The following is a 21,742-nucleotide window of genomic DNA, read 5'->3' on the forward strand; positions in this document are numbered from 1 at the left end:
TGGGTGGATAAAGAAATTGTGGTGTATATATATATATATATACACACACACACATATATATGTATCTATATATGTGTATACATATATATATATATGATGGAATACTACTCAGCCATAAAAAAAGAATGAATTAATGGCATTCACAGCAACCTGGATGGGATTGGGGACTATTATTCTAAGTGAAGTAACTCAGGAATGGAAACCAAACATCGTATGTTCTCACTCATAAGTGGGAGCTAAGCTATGAGGATCCAAAGGCATAAGAATGATACAGTGGACTTTGGGGCCTCGGGGGGAAAGGGTGGGAAGGGGTGAGGGATAAAAGATGACAAATTGGGTTCAGTATATACTGCGTGGGTGATGGGTGCACCAAAATCTCACAAATCACTACTAAAGAACTTTCTCATGTAACCAAATACCACCTGTTCCCCCACAACTTACGGAAATGAAACATTTTTAAAAAGAGAACTGAATAACTTCAGGGAGCTCTGGGGCTGAACCTGGTTGTCTGTACCTTGCCCTGGGATGACTAAGGCAGAGAGGAATGTTGCCTCCTAGACTATAAGAGCCAGATGGAGGAGGCAGTTCAGAGTAGGGCTTTGGATTGATTGGTTTGCACATGAAATTCATGCTCCCAGCAGGCAGCCGTTTGCTATCTATAAGAACTGAAGGGCCCTGGGAAGGGCAGTTTCTCCCCAGGCAGGGAGGCCTCAGATACCAGAGCATCAAGAATATAGAAAATAAGAACATAGACTTAAAACCTACTGTTAACTTCATAAAGTGACTTTCAGGTCTATACATCAGCCAACTGAGAGCTTTGCTAATGTGAATTGGTCTCTCAAGATTTTGGGCAATTCTAGGTCGTAGAGGCATTCATTGTTCTCATCTGGCTAGCATCCATTCCCCTTTAATGGTAACAGCATGCCAATTTTCCTTTAGGGAACCAACCCTCTATTCCACATTAAATTCATGTAGTTTAGACAGGGTGGACTCCCCTCCTTGATGTCTGGGTGGGTATGAGAGTCAAGTTGGCTAATCATGTATGCCATAATATTTAGTGTGTTCATTCCCCATGCTAGCAACTATTGTAGGTACTGGCACTCCGACACAGGACTTCTAGACTTCCTGGTATTATGGGGTTACATAGGCTCTGGGTTGGGTGTGTAATATAACAAGGGTCAACCTTCAGAATTCTGCCAAGAATCACTGCCTCTAATACCCATTGCCCTTTCCTCCTTACTAACAGAACTCTCTTTTCCTTGAGACCATAGGTTCCCAGCTAAAAATCTTAATATCCTAGGCTTCCTTGCAGGTAGTGGTGGCTATGGACAGTTCTGGACCATGAGATGCAAATTAAAGTCTACTTGGTGGAGCTTCCAGGAAAGTTATTCTCTTCTGGATAAGGAGAAGGAGGCCCAGTAGTATGAGGCTCCTGCCCTTTGTCCTCCTTGTGCCTGCCAGGAGTAGGGAGTCACTGGAGTTGCAGAAGCCAGTGGGCAACCTCGGGGACAAAAGCCACCAACTGAGTATGGACAACAGTAATGGGATACTGATGACAGAGCTGCGGGATTCCCTACTCTCAGGACTTCTTGTTACGTGAGAAAAATAAAATCCTTGAGTGTAAGGCTCTGTCACTTGAGTATTCTGTTACATGCAGCTGAATGCAATCCTTAACTTAAGAGACAGAGGCACCATCTGTGCATGGGGCTAACCCAATGGGATGTAAGCTTAGATGGAGGAAAGCCAACACAGGGATAAAGCCAACCCAGGGGAAAGCAATGCTGAGATGGATGGTGTCTTGTCGTTTCCTCTGAACCCTGGGTCCAGCCTTGCCAGAAAGCAGACTTTCTCAGTGAACCTGCCACCATGTGAACTTTTTGGCTTAAACCAGCCTGAATAGGGGTTCTTTAACATTAGGGGTCTGGACTAATTCATGTGTGAAATAATAGAGTTTTGGGAGCTGCAGAGGTGATGAGACAATGTCTACACTGATGGACATTCCTCCCTACACTATTGGGAACCCCTCCTGGCCCCCCACTTCCATCTCGTTGGGTGCAATATTGGAGTGAAATGTTCATCACAGACTCCGACTGACATGCAAACATCAACAAGAGAAAGGAGGGCTGCCGTCATTTCTTTTACTAAGCTCTCAGATTTCTCTTTTGAAGTAGAAAATCACAATTTAATTATGTGAAAAAAAAGTCTTGAAACAAACTGTAACAAAACAGATGGCTAATCAGACTGGAGAAAAAAATTAAGAATAGATGCAGTTGCTGATGAAAAACCTCAAGCAAATTAATGTGGACAGTGAACGAATTCCATATTCCAATTAAGGGAGTGGTTAACCTGTGGTTCGCGGGGATGCATGCATCACTGGATGATGTAGAGTAGATTTGCATGGGCCTGGGAGCTCAGAGCACTTATATGACCTGGACAGCAGAGATTCCGAAGCAATGGTTCTCAAATTTGAGTGTAAGTCAGAATCCCTGGAAAGCCTGTTAGATCACTACACTCACAATGATTTGGCAAGACTAAAGGAGAAGGGAGTTCCAAGAATTTGTGTTTCTAACAAGTTCCCAGGTGCAGCTGATGCTAAAAGTCCCAGGACCACACTTTGAGAACCACCACTCTAGAATAACTCCAGTTAAAAGCAATTGAGATATAATTAACATATCATAAAATTCACCCATTTAGAATGTGCAAGCAGGCAGGTTTTAGCATATTAGAAAGTTGTGTAACTATGACTATATAAGTCCAGAAGATTTTCATTGCCCCAGTGGAAACCCTGAGCCATTAGCGATCATTCCCATTCCTCATCTCCTCCAGCCTCTGGTAACCACTAATTAATTTTTTGTCTCTATAGATTTATTTTGGGCATTCCATATAAATGGAATTGTAACATGTGGGCTTTTGTGTCTGGCTTTCACTGACTATATATTTCCTAGGCTCATCCATATTGTAGCATCTATCAGTACGCCATTCCTTTTTAGGGCTGAATAATATTCTATTACATGGATATACCACATTTCATTTATCCATTCTTCACTTAATGGATATTTGAATTGTTCTACTTTTTGGCAATTATGAATAATGCTGCTTTGAACTCTTGTGTATAAGTTTGTGTGTGGACATATATTTTCATCCCTCTTAAATACAGAACTAAGAGAGGAGTTGTTGGGTCATATGGTGACTCTATGTTTAACTTTTTTTTTTTTTTTTTTTTTTTTGAGATGGAGTCTCGCTCTGTCACCCAGGCTGGAGTGCAGTGGCATGATCTCAGCTCACTGCGAGCTCCACCTCCCGGGTTCACGCCATTCTCCTGCCTCAGCCTCCCAAGTAGCTGGGACTACAGGTGCCCGCCACCTCACCCGGCTAATTTTTTTGTATTTTTAGTTGAGATGGGGTTTCACTGTGTTAGCCAGAATGGTCTTGATCTCCTGACCTCGGGAGCTGCCCGCCTCGGACTCCCAAAGTGCTGGGATTACAGGCGTGAGCCACCGTCCCTGGCCTACATTTAACTTTTTGAGGAATTGTCAGGCTGTTTTCCAAAGCAGCAGCACTATTTACATTTCCACCAGCAATGTGTGAGGGCTCCAATTTTCCTATCTCCTCACCAATATTTGTTATGGTCTACCTTTTCTGGATTATCCCCATTCTAGTAGGTGTGAAATGGCATCTTATCATGATATCTCATTTAGATTTGCATTTCTCTAATGACTAATTATGTGAGCATCTTTGCATACCCTTATTAGCCATTTGTATAATCTGCTTTGGAGAAATGTCTATTCAAATCTTTTGTCCACTTTCAAACTGAATTGTCTTTTATTGTTGAGTTTTAAGTCACACACACACACACACACACACACCCCACACTCTACATGATTTGCAAATGTTTTCTCCCATTCTGTGGTTAGAAACTGTTGGCTAATGCAAGGTCATAAATATGTATACTTATGTTTTCCTCTAAGAGTTTTATATTTTTAGCTATTATATTTAGGTTTTTGTTTCATGTCGAGTTAACTTTTGTATATAGTGAGCAGTAGGGGTCAGTCTTCTTTTCAGTGTGGTTATCCAGTTGTCCTAGCACCATTTGTTGAAAAGACTATTATTTCCCCTAGTGAATGGTCATTACCCTTGTCAAAAGCTAATTGGCCTGAAATGTAAAGGTGCATTTCAGGACTTCCATTTGTATTTCATTAATCTATATGTCTATCCTTATGCCAGTGCCAGACAATCTTGATTACTCTATCTTTGTAGTAAGTTTGAAGGCAGAAGTATGAATTCTCCAACTTTGTTCTTTTTAAAGACTGTTTTGGCTATTCTGGGTCCCCTGTATTTCCATATGAATTTTAGGATCAGCTTGTCAGTTTCTGCAAAAAAGTCAGCTGGGGTTTTGATAAGGATTGCATTAAATCTGATCGATCTGAGGACTATTATTTTTAAAACGTTAAGTCTTCTAACCCTTGAACACAGGACATCTTCCCATTTGATTGTCTTTAATTTCTTTCTATGATGTTTTGTAATTCAGTATACAAGTCTTGTACTGCTTTTGCTAAATTTACTCCTAAGTATTTTATTCTTTTAAATGCTATTGTAAATGGGATTGTTTAATATCATTTTCAGATTGTTAATGACTAAGGTGTTAAAATACAACTGAATTGTATATATTGATCTTGTATCCTGCATGTTTATTAACTCTAATAGTGTTATTTTTGTGTGGGTTCCTTAGGATTTTCTATACAGAAGATTATGTCATCCATGAATTCAGAAAGTTTTACTGCTTCCTTTCTCATCTGGGTGCCTGTTTCCTTTTCCTGCCTCTTTGCCCTGGCTAGAGTCTTCAGCATATTGTTGAATAGAAGCGACGAGGCACTACGTTCAGCAGGGCTGGGGGATGATGGGTTTTGCTGCAGCATCAGCACACCCCGTAAACTTATTTTTAAAAGCCCCCCTTATAGCATAAGGAAGCTTGTGTGGGCTTCTGTGCTGGCCTGTGAAGATCCATTGGGTGGGCTTCTGTGTTGGCATGTGAAGCTCTGTTGGGTGGGCTTCTGTGCTGGCCTGTGAAGATCTGTTGGGTGGGCTTCTGTGCTGGCATGTGAAGATCCATTGGGTGGGCTTCTGTGCTGGCCTATGAAGATCCACTGGGTGGGCTTCTGTCGCTGGTATTCTGTTCAGGACCCTGATACACGGTCCTAGGCAGGCCTTTACCTTCTACTTCTCCTCCCAGCACATGCGGCACTGCACTGGCCTGGCTGGAGGGGCAACATGGAGTGAATTTCTAAGGCAAGTGCCCTGGATGGTTCTGTTTGGTCGACACTGTCCCTTGAGCAAGTCACTGCCCCTCTCTGTCCCTCAGCTTCCCACCTTGGAATATAAGAAAACTAGTCTAAAAATTCCCAAGACCCACTTTTAACTCTTGTTTTGCTCCTGATCTTAGGGGAAAGATTTTAGTCTTTCGCCAGTAAGTATGATGTTAGCTTTGGGGTTTTTGTTGAGGCCATTAGTCAGGTTGATGAAGTTTCCTTCTATTCCTAAATTTGTGAGTGTTTTTTCGTCAACAAAATGTGTTGGATTTTGTCAAGTGCTTTTTCTGTGTCTATTGGGATGATCATGTGCTTTTATCCTTTACTCTAACAATGTAGTATATACCACATTAATTGGTCTTTGTATGTTGAACCAACCTTGCATTCTTGCAATAAATCCCACTTGGTGAATTCCATTTTATAAGAAGGAAAACCAAGTCCCATGAAGGTTAATGAACTACCCAAAATCCCACATAAGATTAATGGCAGAGCCACAAACAGACCCTGCTGCCTCAGTCAGGGGCCTCTGTGCTGGCCTTTGTGGGGAGGGAGAGAGATGCAGGTGGATGTCGGAGTACCATCAAGACTGTATTATGAATGACCACCTCACCATTGACCAACATTTGTGTTGTGCCTCACATCTCAGAGGTTGTTTTCACAAATACTCTCTTTGTTCCTCATATGAGCATTGGGGGGTATTTTTCCTATTTCACAGGTAAATAAACTAAAGTTTTGTGAAATTCAGTGACTAACTGAAGCATCATAGACAATGGGAGATAGTACCAGGTCTCGAATGCAGGTCTTCAAAGTCTAAATCCTGGGTCCTCTGTACTGTGCAGCTTGTTTGCCCTCTGAACCTTATGATTTCAGGGCCCATGGAAGTTCCTCTGCTACTTACCAGTGGGCAGGTGTCAACTTTCAGATTAAAGCCCCATACTTTTAGCTCATAGATTTGATCTAAACAGAAAAATCCTCCTATGGTTATGTGAACCACTGAAGTTTTTCCAGTCTCTTCTTCCTTGGGGTGAATAAGCTTTAGAATCAGTAATTTTGGGTATTTTTATTATTTTTTGTACCATTAAATTTAGATTTATTAAATTGGTTGCCTTTTAAAGGGTACTGCAGCTTTGTGGTAAACAGTAAGCTAGGTACCCAGGTTCAAATCCCAGCTCTGACATATGCCAGCATTAGGATGCTTAGGAAAGCACTTAGTCTCTCTGTATCTCAGTTTTCTCATCCATAAAATAGGGATAACAAGAATCTCCACCCCACTCTGCTACTGTGAGATTGAAAATGAGCCAACAAACATGAAGTGTTTAGAATAGTGCTTGGTGCAGAGTCAGCACTCTGATTCTAGCTACTGCTGATATTAACCTTGTTAACTTCCACTTGCTGAGTACCTATTATTGTCAGCACTGGGTTAAGTTGTTTTACAGAGACTAGAAAAACTCAGAGAGGTCAGGTAACTTGTCCAAGGTCACACAGCTAGAAGTGGCAGACTCAGGACTCAATTCTATGGGTGTCCAATGCTAAGGCCTCTTAGCGACACTGTCCTACCTCCTGCAGGGCAGGTTTTGATGACCCTCAGGGCATTAGAGGGGCAAAGACAAGCCCAGGAGAAAGCAGAAGAGGTCAAGTCCTGCTGTTGAACTGAGCTGTCACACTGAGGTTTGTGGGGAAGGGGAAGAAAGAAAGGGATGATGTGAGGGAAAACATCAGGTATCAGCAAAGTCAGAGGCAGGCCCAGCTGAGTGTCACACACAGGTGTAGGCTGTCTGGGCTGGGGGTGGTGCAGAGATACCAAAGGCCCAGGAAGAGACACCTCCCTGGCAGCACTGCATAAAGGCCTGGAGAGCTCTCAGGGGTTGTGGGGGGCCTTCCCAGGGGAGGCAGCCTTGGCTGTCCCTCTCACACAGGCACAGTCAAGTGACACGGAAACCCTGTGTATGCCTCCTCACTGAAGCAGCTGCCCTCATGGGGAGGGAAGGAGCGGAGCTACAGACCAGGCTCTGTCAGTCAAGGGAGAAGCCAGGCCCAGAGTTCCCTCAGCTGGTGCCGATCCCAGGGACCCCATCCCAGGGACCCTCAGCCCAGCACTGCAGACACTCCCACAGCCCCCACTCTGAGGCTCTGTGGCTGCTTCAGAACTGGATGTAAATGGGTCCCAGAGCTGGAAGGATGTCAGGGTTGGTGCACAAGCTCCCTCATTCTAAAGATGACCTGAAGGTTAAGGCCTGCTTGGCGTCTCACTGTAGGGATCTCAAGGCTTCTGACAAAGTTGTCCTGTCCCATCACTCTTGACCGTGTGGCAGCAGGGGGGCCATTAATCTCTCCGGGCCTCCACGTCCTCACCTGTGAGACAGTGATAACTGTCCCTGCCCACCCACTTCAAGGACTCCTGGACAGATGAAAGAAATGCAAAAAGCACCAAGCATACTGCCCTGCCTCTGAAGGCCTCACCTTGAATTTAGAGGCCCTGGGGAGCATTAAATTGAGGCTGCATCAGAGAGACACCAACAGAATCAGGGAACACGGTATTGGTACTCCACCCTGCTGGCAAGCCTTCCCTGCTAAGCCTTCAGGAAAACCACCAATGGCAGGGTGAAGCCATCCGGGTTCCCTGTATTTGCACACCACACAGCCCTGGCAGCCAGCCTCCTCCCTCCCTTTCCTTCCGGCTGCCCCGTGCATTCCAGCGCAGATGCTCCAACTCAGGACCCGGCCCTCTTGGCCAAAGTCAACAAAGGAAGCAGTCAGAGAACAGCTCCTTGGGGCCTGGCAGACCTGGGGTGCCAGCCCTGATCGTGGTACCTATTCACCTTTGGGAGGCTTCTTGAGGCCCAGTTTTCTCATCTGGGAAATGGGAATACCATAAATACCAGCTACTCAGCAGGGCTGTCATGGACACTCTAAGTACTGAATAGAAGATGCCAGGCACGGTGCTGGGGCCAGAGCAGGTGCTTGCTGGGGGACACTGCTGTGTAGCTGTTGGCTGGGGCCTTGCCCTTCTTTGCTTCCCCCAGGAGGGGCTCTAAAAACTGCACAGGTTTCTTGGCGACTCTTGGGTCTGGTCCATGTGAAGACATCATTAAGATGGCTTCACTGCTTTTCTTCAGCTTCACTACAATGCCCGTGTAAGGGGACGTGTGGAGCGTGACATCCTCGGCAGCCCCATCTTCCAGCCTCCTTCCAGTGTATCTGCAGAGGCTGGAAAGCTAAAGGTGACATCTCCCAGAAGTTAAAGTTCTGGATTCAAATTAGGTCTCTGATTTGAAAAGCAGAATTGCAGTGAGGCTGGACCGACCACCTTCCTGCTACTGTCCAGCAGGGCTGGGGGATGCTGGGTTTTGCTGTAGCATCAGCACACCCCTGTAAACTTATTTTTAAAAGTTCTCCTTTTAGCAGAAGGAGGCTTGTGTGGGCTTCTGTTGCTGGCATGTGAAGATCTGTTGGGTGGGCTTTTGTTGCTGGCATTCTTGTTCAGGACCCTGACACGTGGTCCTGGGCAGGCCTTTATCTCCCCACTCCCAGCATGTACTATATTGGCCTGGCTGGAGGGGTGGCATGGAGTGGATTTCCAGGACAGGTGGCCTGGATGCCTGGTTCTGTCTGGTCAAGACTGTCCCTTGGGCAAGCTGCTGGTCCTCTCCGGTTCTCAGTTTCCCACTTTGTAATATAAGAAGGCCAGTCTAAAAATTCCCAAGATCCCTCTAGTATTCAGAGACTGTTTACTGCTAACCAAAGAAAACTTAAAAGAACATTGCTTTCATTTCGATAAAAAATACTGAGCTTTCTTTTCTACGATGCTTTATTTGGTCTTTTAAAAAGAACCCACTCATAGCCAAAAAGTAGAAACCACTGAAATGCCCATCAACTGATGAATGGATAAAATGTGGCATTCATTATCCATACAATGGAATATTCAGCCGTAAAAAGGAATAAAGTACCAACACATATTACAACGTGCATGGACCTTGAAAACATCATGTTAGGTGAAGGAAGCCAGTCACAAAAGGCCACATATTGCATGATCCTCTTTATATGAAATATTCAGAAACGATAAGTCCAAAGACATAAGAAGTTGGTTAGTGGTTGCTAGGGGGTCGGGGGAGGTGGGAAGGGCAGTTATGGGTAAGGGGTACCTTTTGGAGTGGTGGAAATGTTCTAAAACTGATGTCGATGATAATGATGATTCCACAATTTTCTGAATATACTAAAAGCCGCTAATTGTATACTTTAAAGGTATGAATATTATGGTAAGTGAAAAAGACTTGTCATATGAAAAAATAAGGACACTTAGCCAGGTTTTGTTCTAATTTGTCTGAGAACTGATACCTCTGCACGCAGAGTGACTGAGAAGGAAGCTCCTTTAAAATTCTGACCTTGACTTATGAGACAGTCAACTGAATGTGCAATTTCTCTGGTGGCTTCCGAGACCAAGGTAAGAACAAAATCATTTTCACTATAAAGTGCTGTGTGTCTCTGGGGCCCTGGAACAGACGAGAACTGTGTGTGGAACTGCACATGTAAATGAGCTCACAGCATCTCCAGTTCCTGCACTGCTTTCACCAATGTGCTGAGATGCTAAGAGGAAAGGACAGGAAGGCGGAGTGTTACAGAGTTCCATTTCTTCAGTGCCGCCTTCTGAGCTTAAAAGGACCACACAGATCTCTCTCCTCCCAACCAGTGGAGCCCTCTCAAGAGCTATTTAGAACTGAAGAAGATAGGGGGTGGATGGGGAGAAAAGCTCTAAAAGCTTCCTGAAATCTTCCGATTGCCTGTTCTGGGTTTTGCTATAATAACAGAAGAGTAGGCTGGGTGGTATCATCCAAGCCCTGAGGACAGCATGTGAGATCCCAAAGGCCCTTAATTCAACCCAATTCAACACGGTTTACTCAACACCACACAAATTACTTGGCACCCTGCCCACACACTAGAAGACACTAGCAGCCCAGACAGAGGCAACCAATTCCCTTACAAGCTCCCAAGAAAAAAGCAGCAAAGAGTCCCTTGGTTGCGTGATAGTGTTGTCCCCTAAGCACATCTGGGGTCTGGGGTCAGAAGGCCATTGTGTAAATCCCAGCTCTGCCCCTTCTTCCTGTATGACCCTGGGCAACTCAGCCTCTCTGTGCCTCAGTTTCTTCACCTGTGAAATGGGAACAATAACATTATCCACCTCCCTAGGGTTTTAATGGGTTTAATGACTTAATATATATAAAGTACCCTGTCTCGGCTGGGCTTGGTGGCTCATGCCTGTAATCACAGCATTTTTTGGGAGGCTGAGGTGGGTGGATCACTTGAGGTCAGGAGTTTGAGACTAGCCTGGCCAACATGGTGAAACCCTATCTCTACTAAAAATACAAACATTAGCCAGGTGTGGTGGTATGCGTCTGTAATCCCAACTACTCGGGAGGCTGAGGCGGAAGAATCACTTCAACCCGGGAAGTGGAGGTTGCAGCGAGCTGAGACTGCGCCACTGCACTCCAGCCTGGAAGACAGGGCGAGAGTCCATCTCAAAAATAAATAACTAAATAAATAACTAAACAAATAAATACAAAATAAAGCACCCTGTCTGGCCCAGGGTAAGTACTTAGTGCATTTTACCTCCTGTTACTCTTCTAAGAACTTCCAAGGGTCTGGACTTTTGTGAAACACAAACTTATCCCGTGGTTTCTTCACTGAGAGGAGCCAAATTGCACTGTAGGCCGAGAGTACATCTCTAAGGCCATATGCTGGCTTCATGACAGCTCTGGGCTGGTGGTTTGGGACTCTGCTTCTGGATGGACCTGATCTTGAGGGTATTCACAGCTTGGGAAGCACAGAGTGGAAAAGCGGCTCCCTACACAATGGCTGTGTGACTTGGGAAGCTCCACAGCCTCTCTGAGCCTCAGTTTCCACCTCTATGAATGAGGATAATATTCCTCCCTCACAAAGCAACTGTGAAGATTAAGTGAAAGTGCCCAGAATGAAGAGGCAGTACTCAGTGGATAGTGTCTGGTGCTCAGGGTAGAAACCCGGCTCATTGCACCCACAGAGCTGCTGGGTGACCATGGGCAATCACTTACCGCTCTGTGCTTCCCCTTCCTTCTCTGTAAAGTGGAGATAATAAGCATCCCTACTTCGTTCTGTGGCAAGCCATGAATGAGGGGATACATGTAAAGCTCTTAGAACAGGGCATGGCACACGGACGTCCCGTGAGATCCTGCCATGAACTGAATCATTCCTCCCCTATTCGCCTCCAAGTTCATATGTTGCAGTCCTAATTCCCAATATGACTGTATTTGGAGATAGAGTTTTAGGAGGTAATTAAGGTCCTAAGAGTGGGGTCCTAATTCAACAGTGGCCTCAGAAGAAGGGGAAGAGAGAGATCTCTCTCCACATGCATGCACCAAACAAACAAGGCCACGTGAACAAAAAGGCAGCTGTCTACAAGTCAGGAAGAGGGACACAGAACCCAACCATGCTGGCACCCTGATCTCGGATTTGCAGCCTCTAAAATGTGAGAAAACACATTTCCGTTGTTTAAGCTGCTTTGTCGGTGGCATTCTGTTAGGACAGCCCGAGCTGACTAATATAAGAATTACAGAGCAATAGAAGAATTCCCCATTTCCTGCTTAGTGCCTGACATATGGCTAGTCCCAAGTAGCTGTTTGTTGACTGCTATAATAAAAGTGGCCACAAAGGCCAGCGTCCTGGTAAGAACAAGGTGATTTCCTTACCCTTATGGGGGCAAGAGGGAGTCCTGTTCGAGGGCCAGGGTGCAGCCTCAGCAGGCTTGCAAGATCCCCCAGACTATGTGCCAGAACAAGCAGACAAGCTGTACCAGGAGCCTTTCCCAGCTGGGCTGCAGCTCAGGGTCATTGCTGACCATTTCACGGCGGTGCCAGCACTGCAGACCACAGTTTCCATGGGAGAAAGCTCCTCTTCCTCTTTTTCCCCCCACCCACACCCACCCCTGGGAGGCCTAATTACCAGCCTCTGTGGTCTAAAGTGGGAAGAGTTTGCCTATATTGGGTGTCCACCTGTAAATCCACCATCAGGCCAGGTGGGCACCGGAGCCAGGTCCCACTGATGCTGTTGGCCTCTACCCTGGCAATCCCAGTGACCCCTCATCTGGGGCTCGCAAGGAGGTAGCAGGCTGTGGCCTCCCACCTCCCCACTTATCAGCTGTATCCTAGGGGCGGAGACAATGTATACAGCACATCGTGTGGTCATCTGCTCAGATTTGCTCTGTAAGCCTGGAAGCTCCCAGAGGGCAGGGACCATGGCTGTCCTCTTCCTACTGGATCCCCAAAGCCCAGGATAGACCCTGGGCCCTAACTATTTACTGACTGAGAGGATCATCTTGTCTGCAAATTGCCTGAAGCTCAGACCTGGGACATAATAGGTGCTTGGTACACGGTAATTCCCTCGCCTTAAGCCCTGGAATAACCGATCGTCCCAGGCCCCCAGGGATTCTGGAACCTATGATCTTTCTAGAACCCCGTAGTCCCAAAAGGAGAGGGTAACAGAAGCCACACGGTTAAAGCACACTAGGATTCACACTAACATTTGCTGAGCACCTACTGTGTGCCAGACATGGTGCACAGTTGACTAAAGTATCTGATTTGCTACTCAGATCAACCCTGGGAGGTAGATGCCATCACCCGCCACTTTGTGGATGAGGAATGGAGGTTTAGGGAGGTGAAGGAGCTTGCCCAGACTCACCCTGCTGGTGAGTGGCAGAACTGAGATTTGAACCCAGGACTGCTGGACTCCACAGCTGGACTCCCAGCTTGTCCTTCGCAACACACAAGAGCTGCACATCGGCACGAGGCTAGACTCATTCCTTGACACCCAAAGCTATGCTGGTTCTGAGCTCCCCAGCAGGGTGGCTTCTCCCTCTTCCGGTGGCCCCTGGCCCTGTGATTCCTCCCCTGGTCCTGTGATTCCTTCCAGTGCCCCAGCTTTGGAAAACGCTAACTCCATCCACCCTTAAGAAACACCCTCAAAGCCATCCTGCAGCCACTGTGAAACCTGAACAAGGGGTGGGTGGGGTGAGGTGGGTGGTGGCAGGGCCGGGAGCTGGATACAGGGCATTTCTGTCAGGGGCGGAGTCTCACTGACTTGTTCCAATTTCCTGTTAACCTCTGCCCACCCCAGGCCTCAATTTTCCTAGGCAGCTGTACACACCTAAACGAGCAGCAGCTGTACAACTCCGTTCCTACCCTCTGCTCCTCACAGGGGAAAGGGAGGAAGAAGAAAAGGAAGCCACTTGTGGTTTCCAGGGACAACAACTGGAAACACATCCGCAGACGCACAAAGGAGGTTTCTCCTGGGATGCAGGAAGCTGAGGCCTGTTCCTGAGGGCAGGGAGGACACTCGCTCAGAGGAAGCGTGCTGAACTTGGCTCAGGGATGCACTGAGCCCAGGGGAATAGCCTGGAACCTCTGGCTTGAGGAAGAAGGCGGGCCACTATATAGCAGGAAGTCCTGCCCCCAAGCAAGGGCAGAGCCCCTCAGAGGAGGACTCAGGGGTGCAGAGAACCTGGGAGCCGGGAGGGAGGACCCAGGAGCCATCTGGTTCCAGCCCTTGCAAGACAGCTGCATTCTAAGCCCCGGACCCTGGGAAGTGACCTGTCCAGAGTCTGCACAGCCACTTCTTTACAGAGCAGCAGCTCCCAGTACAAGGACAAGGCAAAGGCGTGGCTGGTCCGGGGTCCTCCCTGCACAATGCTGTCAAATTCTGGGCTTAAGGAATAGGAAGATGAGGCATCCTTACCCATGGCTGACCTGCTTAGGTAAGGATGACCAAAAAGGGCACATCCCTTCCCCTGGTTTTCCTGCAGCGCCTGGATAGTGGACAGCCTCGATACCAGGATTCAGGTGAAGTGGCCAGTGTGGGGCAGTGGTAGCTGTGGCCCCCTCAGGCCCAACATCTGCAAAATGGGGATTCTGCCACCCACCTCATGGGGTGGAGAAGGGGCACATAGAACTCTCCAGACGGCAAGTCGCTCCTCCTCGCCCCACCCCTCATAAGCTTGGCTGTTTCCTGGACTGTGGTTGCATCTCCCTCAATGCAGCCTGCTCTGGCACTCTGGTCCTCCCTGACATCCGGTCTCCAGGCCCAAAAGAACCGAAATTCCTTCAGTGACTGCAGCTCTGACCTTTCCCCAGCCCCCAGGGGACACAGGAGGGAAAGTGAGCTGGGGGTGCAATAACTTGCAAATGTAATGGGTACCCAGGGCTCGAATCATGGTCTGTGCCTGGACGTTCTATGAAGACAGGGCCCGTCCTGGTTCATCACCATGAGCTGGTTCTATGGGTGGACACATTGCCCTCCTAGAGCCCTGCCATGTAGAAATTTTCCCTCACTTGGTGCATCCAAACAGGTAATTGGGAAGGGGATCTGGGATCTGGAGGCCACTCCTCCTGCTCTCCATGTCCCACACACAGCCCTGGTGGCTGAGTTGACCCAAGCATGGCGTGACCTCTCTCCCCACCAGCCAGACTGGCTGAGCAGGGCCCTTCTTCCCCACAGAGCATGTGGGCAGCTGTGCGGGCGTGCCAGGGAAGCGTTTGAGATGGGCTGAGACACCAATCCCCTCGGCCTTCTGGTCAGCAGAGGAGGCCTGGGAGGCCTGAACCCCGGGGCTGGGCTCCTCTGTGACCTCAGTCAGGGAACACATTTCATTTTCTGAGCCTGCCCTGAATGTGAATAAAGCCTGGGAGGTGTTGGCCAACAATTCTGAACCCAGCCAGGTCCCAGGGAGCAAAGGGAGAGGGATTGAAAATGCAGATCCCCAGGTCCTGCTCCAGGCTCCGGAATGTTCACATTGAGAACCAGGCCTGGCATTTTGGGAAGAGCCCCTGGGTAGCTGCAATGAGCATGCCCTGGAATCTCTCTAACCCAGAGAATCTCTCTAACTCAGAAACTCCAGGGAAGCTCCGTGATCCTAAACGAAGCCTGCATCGTCATGCCGAAGCGTGAAAGCAGGGGACAGGGCACCCTAGCCTGCCAGGCCCATGCAATCTACTGCAGGCAGGTGTCCCATCAAGATGGAACAAGAGGCAGGACAGCCTCTGGCCCTCCAGAGTCACCTCCCAAATCAGGTGCTCGGTGAGCCTGATGTTAAACACAGAATTCTTTTCAGAAAACATCAAATTCTAGCCTTGAAAGTTCTGGAATCTTGCCTCCTTTCAGGTTGGTGGACACCAGGAAAAATGCCTCCAAAAATGGGGCCAAACAGCTTAGCTCAGGCCTTTGTTTCCCACTGAGGACTTCAGAGGACCTCACAGAAGACTTAGTTAAAGACAAAGGCAGACGGGGTGGGTCCTGGGATCCTCTCGCACATGAATACCTGGATTCATTCATTTGACAGATACCTACTAAGACCCTACTATGTGGCCACTCTTGGGTACTGGGGATGCAGATAAATGCAGTAGACAGAGGTACCTGCTTTGTGGAGCTGACAGTTTAGTGGGGGCAAGAGACACAAGAAACAGACAAAATATTTTAAATGTGGTAGTCAGGGAAGGTCACAGTGAAAAAGTGACATTTAAGCAGAGACCTGAAGAAGGTGAGGAAGTGAGCGTGTGGATACCTGGGGAAACTGCATTCCAGCAAAGGGCAGGTGCAAAGGTCCTGGGGCAGGTGCACACCTGGTGTGTTCTAGGAATGACAGTGAGGAGGCTGCTGTGGCTGGAGCAGGGGCCAGGAGAGGGAGAAGAACAGGAGCTGAGGTCAGCAGGAGTTGGCAGTCAGATGACACGGGCCTCGCAGTTCAGACTCCAAGTGAGACGGGAGGATCCTGGAGGGCTTGCTGCAGACCCTCAGTCTGATTGGACTTATTTATGGGTAGGAAATATCTTCAAATACACAAGGTATGACTGTCTAAGGGTCATTTGTGGCCTTAGAATCTCCTGTCCCAGCAAATAAAGAGATGCATAGTCAAAATGGCCTGCTGCAAGGGCCAAGAGAGTGCAAGAATGTCCCTAAAAATAACATTGTAGACTGCTTTTCCTTAGCACAAAAGATCGACTGCCCTGAACATTTAAGTGTGGTCACTAGGGGTCACTGGTGCTCCCCAGGCCTCCAGCCGCCCTGCTCTCTGGCCCAAGGTTCTTGCTGAACTTCATAGTGCCAGCACCTCATTGCAGCTCCAATCCACAGTTCAGTACTGAGGACAGATTCGCCTCCTGAGCATTCCAGCGACCTAATAACGACCCTTTGCACCAGCCCTGTGCCGCCCTTACAGGTCCATGCCTCCATGCTGAAGACCTGGGCTTGGTCCCAATGGAGCCCCCAAAAAGTAGCCCAAGAGTCCAGCACCCCCAGAACATACCCGGCATGGAGAAGGGGGACAGGAAGGCAGCCTCCACCGGCTCTGGCTCCGGGGGTGGTGGCTGTGGCGGCGGCTGTTGCTCCTGATTCTGCTGAGGGTCTTCCGGGTTTTCCACAGGAACATTCCCGTTCTCAATGTTCTCGTGTCTCCCGTTTTGAAGCGGCTTGCTGCTCACACCGTTGGCCGAGTTGATCAGTCTCTGCCGCTGTGTGGACAGGAGGCAAGACAGGAGGCAAGGCGTGTGATAAAGCATCATGCTATTGCTATATGCTGGGTTCCTCACATGCACCCTGCTCTTACAGGTGCCTAGAACAACATCCCTGGGGACAGGTTTGCCTGAGAATCAGCCCCAGGACCTTGGAATCCTTCTAAGTGTGGTCATTTCCATTTGTATGGTTACCAGGAAGCCTTTGAGGATTTATCAGAGGGCCTGGGCCACCCCTTCTTAGTGCCAGCTAGACAGCCCAGCCCATGACACTGGTAACAGCCATTATTCAGGGCTCTCCTTGGTGACGTTCATAGCTGCCTGAAGATGGCCACAGGAAAGGCCCTGCATGCATTTTGTAATTTTTAATTTTTTAGGCACATTATACAAAATGTACACTTACTGCCGGGTGTGGTGGCTCATGCTTGTAATCCCAGCACTTTGGGAGGCCAAGGTGGGCAGATCACTTGACGTCAGGAGTTCAAGACCAGCCTGACCAACATGGTGAAACCCTGTCTCTACTAAAAATACAAAAACTAGCTGGGTGTGGTGGTGAGCGCCCATAATCCCAGCTACTCAGGAGGCTGAGGCAGGAGAATCGTTTGAACCCGGGAGGTGGAGGTTGCAGTGAGCTGAGATCATGCCACTGTACTCCAGCCTGGGCAACAAGAGCAAGACTCTGTCCAAAAAAAAAAAAAAGTACACTTACACTAAGTGCACAGCTTAATGATGTTTTACATCAAGATGTATAACATTTCCAGCCCCTTCAAAGGCTCCCCCCAGGCACCTTCCTAGTCTATATACCCCTACTCCAGAGGTAACCAAGGCAACCACTATGCTGACTTTTGTAAACATTGATTAGTTTTCCCTGAGCTTGAACTTCATATAAATGGATTCAAGTATTAATGTGTATTTTATGACTGGCTTCTTTCAGGCAACCAGTAGCCATGAGATTCACCCAGCTTGTCGCAAGAGTCAGCAGTTTGTTATTTTTCATGACTGTGTAGTATTCTATTATATGAATAACCCATGATATGGCTTTGCCTATTGATGGGCATTTAGATAGTTTCCCCTTTTTGGTTGTTATGAAGACTGCAGCTATGCACATTTGTGTACATGTCTTTTGTGGACATACACCCTTTCAGTGTGTGTCACTGAAATTTTTAGAGCTAAAAGTATCCTGTTCAATACCCTCACATTAAGTGGGCTAGTGGCTGATGTGAGATTAAAGCTCAGAATTCCTTCCTCTGGACCCGGCTTCTCCAGCTCTCCATGCTGCCTTCCAGGTAGTTCAATCACAACATGGTGGAAGATAAAGTCTTCCCAGCAGCTTAGCACATTTAGGGCATAATAACCAGTATCTCAGCAACTTACCAAAACCTATTCCTTTCCCGGCTATATATGCCATGAAAAATATTCTACAAACCCCAATCTCTAAATCCTTAAAAGTTATTCAACCCTCCCTACCCTCAGCACCCAGTGGGTACAATTAACACATACATGAAAGATGCCCTGGATTCAGTCAAATTTCATTGATTCAAATTTCACTGAATTGGACCAAAATGATTCACAATGATTCAAAGCTTTGGAAAGGTGTTTCCTTTTCTTAATATACTTTCTACAGAGAGGGCACAGTACACATGAAATCAAAGACAAATGTTTACAATATAGAACCTGTAGGCACTGTGAAATATCGTTCTTTCATACAATCTATGTGTTAACTATTAATTATCAGCGCTCACAGTTTGAAGTCTACCAACCCATCTGCTTCTCAGAGTAAGGACTTAAAATTCCAAAATGATACATGCAACAAAGCCTGGAAAAGTTGGTGAGCAATGACCCTATCTTTGCTATACTGTTTATACATTAAATAATATTAAAATTATTATCTCTGCAAATGAGAAGTAAAAGCACCCCATTTAAACACAGCAAGAGTGAAAAGGAAGCCTCAGAGGTCACTGCTGCTCATTAGTGTCTCAGGTTTTCTTCTGGAGTTGTTCTGTCCACAGAGAACAGGTGTGAACTCATCTTTTTTGTTTTGCTCTAAATAACATTTTAAAGAAACAATCCATACTTCAGGCTGGCCTTTCTCCAATTAGTTCTACTCTAGTGCCTGACAAAATACTTAGTGAAATATCTCAGGCATGGTATTCGATTGCTGCAGGCTTTAAAATATCTCTTCAAAGGATAATCTGCGGCCTGTGGGTGATGGGCAGGCTTCTGGAAGCCCCAGGCATCCTTCCTTAAACAGGTGCAGTGATCAATGACACCAGGAAGAGCCCTAACAAGCCAGGGCCTCCTGCATTCAAGGCTGCTCACCTTTATGGTCCTTCAAGCAAACTCACCTCATTAATGATGATCCTGCTGGCCATCCGTAGTCGGGTCCTGGGTCCAAACTTATTGGTGATCATGATTCGCAAGCCAGCTTCAGGGAAGGTGAACTTGGGAGGGCTGGAGCTCATGATCTCGTCCACCATCACCACGGGGTTCTTGCCATACTGTGGCTTCTCCTTCACTATTGAGCACAACACCGTGATTAGTGCTGATCTCTCTGAGGACAACACCCAAGTGCTGGGGCACTGACTTCCCCTTGCCTTGTGAGCTGCCCTAGGCTGTGGTCCTGGCAGCTGGCAGCCACCTGGAAGTCTGGATGCCTGGCTTCAACTCCTCATGTCAGGCAAAGTGGATCACTGGCTTTGAAACACCTGCTGACCTAGTGTGTGAAGCCCAGTGGTTCCCCTTGCTCCAGGACCACTCATGGGCAACCAATGCTCTTCTCCCCTCTTTTCCGGGACCCAGTCTTGGCTAATTACAAGGGTCTTTCAGTTCCTTATCTAAGCCTTACCAGGGCAGCCAACCTACAATACAGACAGGGGCCTACCACTTTTCACCCACGACTATGAGGGGACCTCTCTTTCCCCCGTTTACAGAGGCTCCGATGAAATTTTGCAAATTGACAAGGGTCCCCGGGGTGGAAAATGTTGCAGAGCAGCGGGCACTGGCTCTGAACTTCCTACAAGGCCACCTGCTCTGTCTGCAGGAGAGGATGCTTGTAACTTTGTTCTGTACAGGGCAAGTAGTGAGGTCAAAGATTTAGATCATGGGATCTAGACAGGCAACTGAGACCCAGGAGAGGAGCTTGTTTGAGGGTGCACGGTGAGCTGCTGGCTGAGCCCAGTGACTATAAACCCTGACACCCTCCGGAGGGAGGCTGGTCTCTCTGACCCTTTCCTTCCCCTCACAATGGGGAGGAACAAAACTCCCTGTCCCCAGACCTCTTCCTTGCCATCTTCATAAACCTGCACCGTGCTGGTATCCTTGGGAATTTAACATTTGACTCCAGATCCCTAGGAGGTCTAGTTACAAAACCGCTCATGAACACAGCATGCAGAAGCAGGCAGAGTGTTCCCCTCCAAAGGGCTATAAAAATGGATACGACTATCCCTCTGCACTGGTTACCAGCTCCCGGTGTGTCCTTTATGGGTCATGGGGTAACCAGGGAATAGGTCTGGAGAGCAAACCCGTGCAAGAGTTAATAGCACAAAAATGCAGAAATGCACACCAGACACACACACACTCCTCACCAAACAGGCAGCAAGGCTCAGCAGACAGGAGGCATGTGGGTTAGAAAACAAAGCCAGGAGAACATGCATTCGTCAGAGACGGATGCTAACCTCTAACGAGGCACGCGGCGCATCGGTGGGCCGGGCTTATGGTTGTTTGTTTTGCTTGAAATGCAGGTGTTATCGCGTGGACGAAAGCTGACTACTTACAATTTAGAAGAGGAGGAGAGTTAAGGAGACAAAGGCCAATAGAGACTGCCAGAGACGATTAGCGTGCGGTGGATGCCGAGAGTCTGGGGCAGCACTCTTGGTGGTGGCGAAGATGCCAGGGGTTATGTGCTGGAGGGTGTTAGTAGCGGGCTCCTTCTATGGGAGCTTCAATCCTCGGGGCCTCTGGCCTTCAGGACGGCTCCTGTCCTGGCTGATTCGATGGCTCTGCTTCCACTTTGAGAAGCAGGAGCCCCCCGACAGCTCATGCCCTTAGCCCCTCACTGCTGCATAAAAGCTCGAATCCCTCCCTGCTCAGAAGCCTCCATCCCAGAGGGAGGTGGAACCCACAGAAACCGCAGGCTTCAGGCTCCATCCTACAGAACCCACCCCATGCCAGGTACTGCTCGGGGAACAAGTGGGCTCAGAAGGAGGGAGCCTGGAGTCTGTGAGACAAGAGTCAGGCCTCCCCCTTCTCCAATTCCAGGAGTTCAGGCCTGCACCCCCAATTCCTTCCACACTCTCTAGGCAGTTTTCTCCTTTGGCCCTTATCTAAATGCATTCACTTTGATAAAAGCTACAGGAAGATGGAATTCTCCTTCCTTCCCCAGGATGCCTGGCTCCCAGGACACCTTGTCCTGGTGCCCCCGACCAACGACAGAACAAGGGTGTGTGCCCATGCCCAGGGTGGCTGCCCAGAAAAGAACTCAATGACAGCACATTCTCCCAGCTGTTCAGCCCAAGGTCAGGCATCACCCCCAACTCTCCCCACTATAAACCAAGGCTGTGCCCAGCGCCGGGGCAGCCTGGAGGGGTCCACAGTGCGCCTCTCAGGCGAGGCTGGCAGGCAGGTGGCCCAGGCTGTGTTCCAGGCCACCTGAGAAGCACCAGGAGGCTGCTTGGGTGAGCTGAGCCACACAGCCTTTAAGAACGTCTCAGTACTCAAAGGCCTTTTATCAGTGTGATGGGGAAAAAGCTTTCTCCCCACTTTTCCCGTCAAGGAGTTGGAGGATAAAACTTCGGGTTTTCTGTGGGAAACACAAAAACTGAGAACAGCTCGCTCGGGCCTGAGAGAGTGTGTGCTCTTGAGAGAATCTCCCAGGCAGCAGCACCCTGTGCATTCCTTTGGGTGGGGTGG

The 21,742-nt window shown here is 48.1% G+C and overlaps 1 protein-coding gene across 3 annotated transcripts in view; it reads right to left on the reverse strand.

Annotated features, from left to right (window-relative positions):
* The window catches only part of LOC105467538 (solute carrier family 24 member 4), a 172,654-nt gene that overhangs the window by 22,424 nt on the left and 128,488 nt on the right, over nt 1-21,742 (reverse strand). For all 3 annotated transcript variants that reach the window (XM_011717197.3, XM_011717198.3, XM_071099696.1), the window contains 2 exons: nt 19,180-19,349; nt 16,630-16,834 (listed from right to left, as the gene is read on the reverse strand). In XM_011717197.3, the coding sequence (XP_011715499.1) occupies nt 16,630-16,834; nt 19,180-19,349 (375 nt within the window). The remainder of the gene's footprint in view (nt 1-16,629; nt 16,835-19,179; nt 19,350-21,742) is intronic.

This window comes from Macaca nemestrina, chromosome 7 (genome assembly GCF_043159975.1).
Source record: "Macaca nemestrina isolate mMacNem1 chromosome 7, mMacNem.hap1, whole genome shotgun sequence".
Classification (NCBI taxonomy): Eukaryota; Metazoa; Chordata; class Mammalia; order Primates; family Cercopithecidae; genus Macaca; species Macaca nemestrina.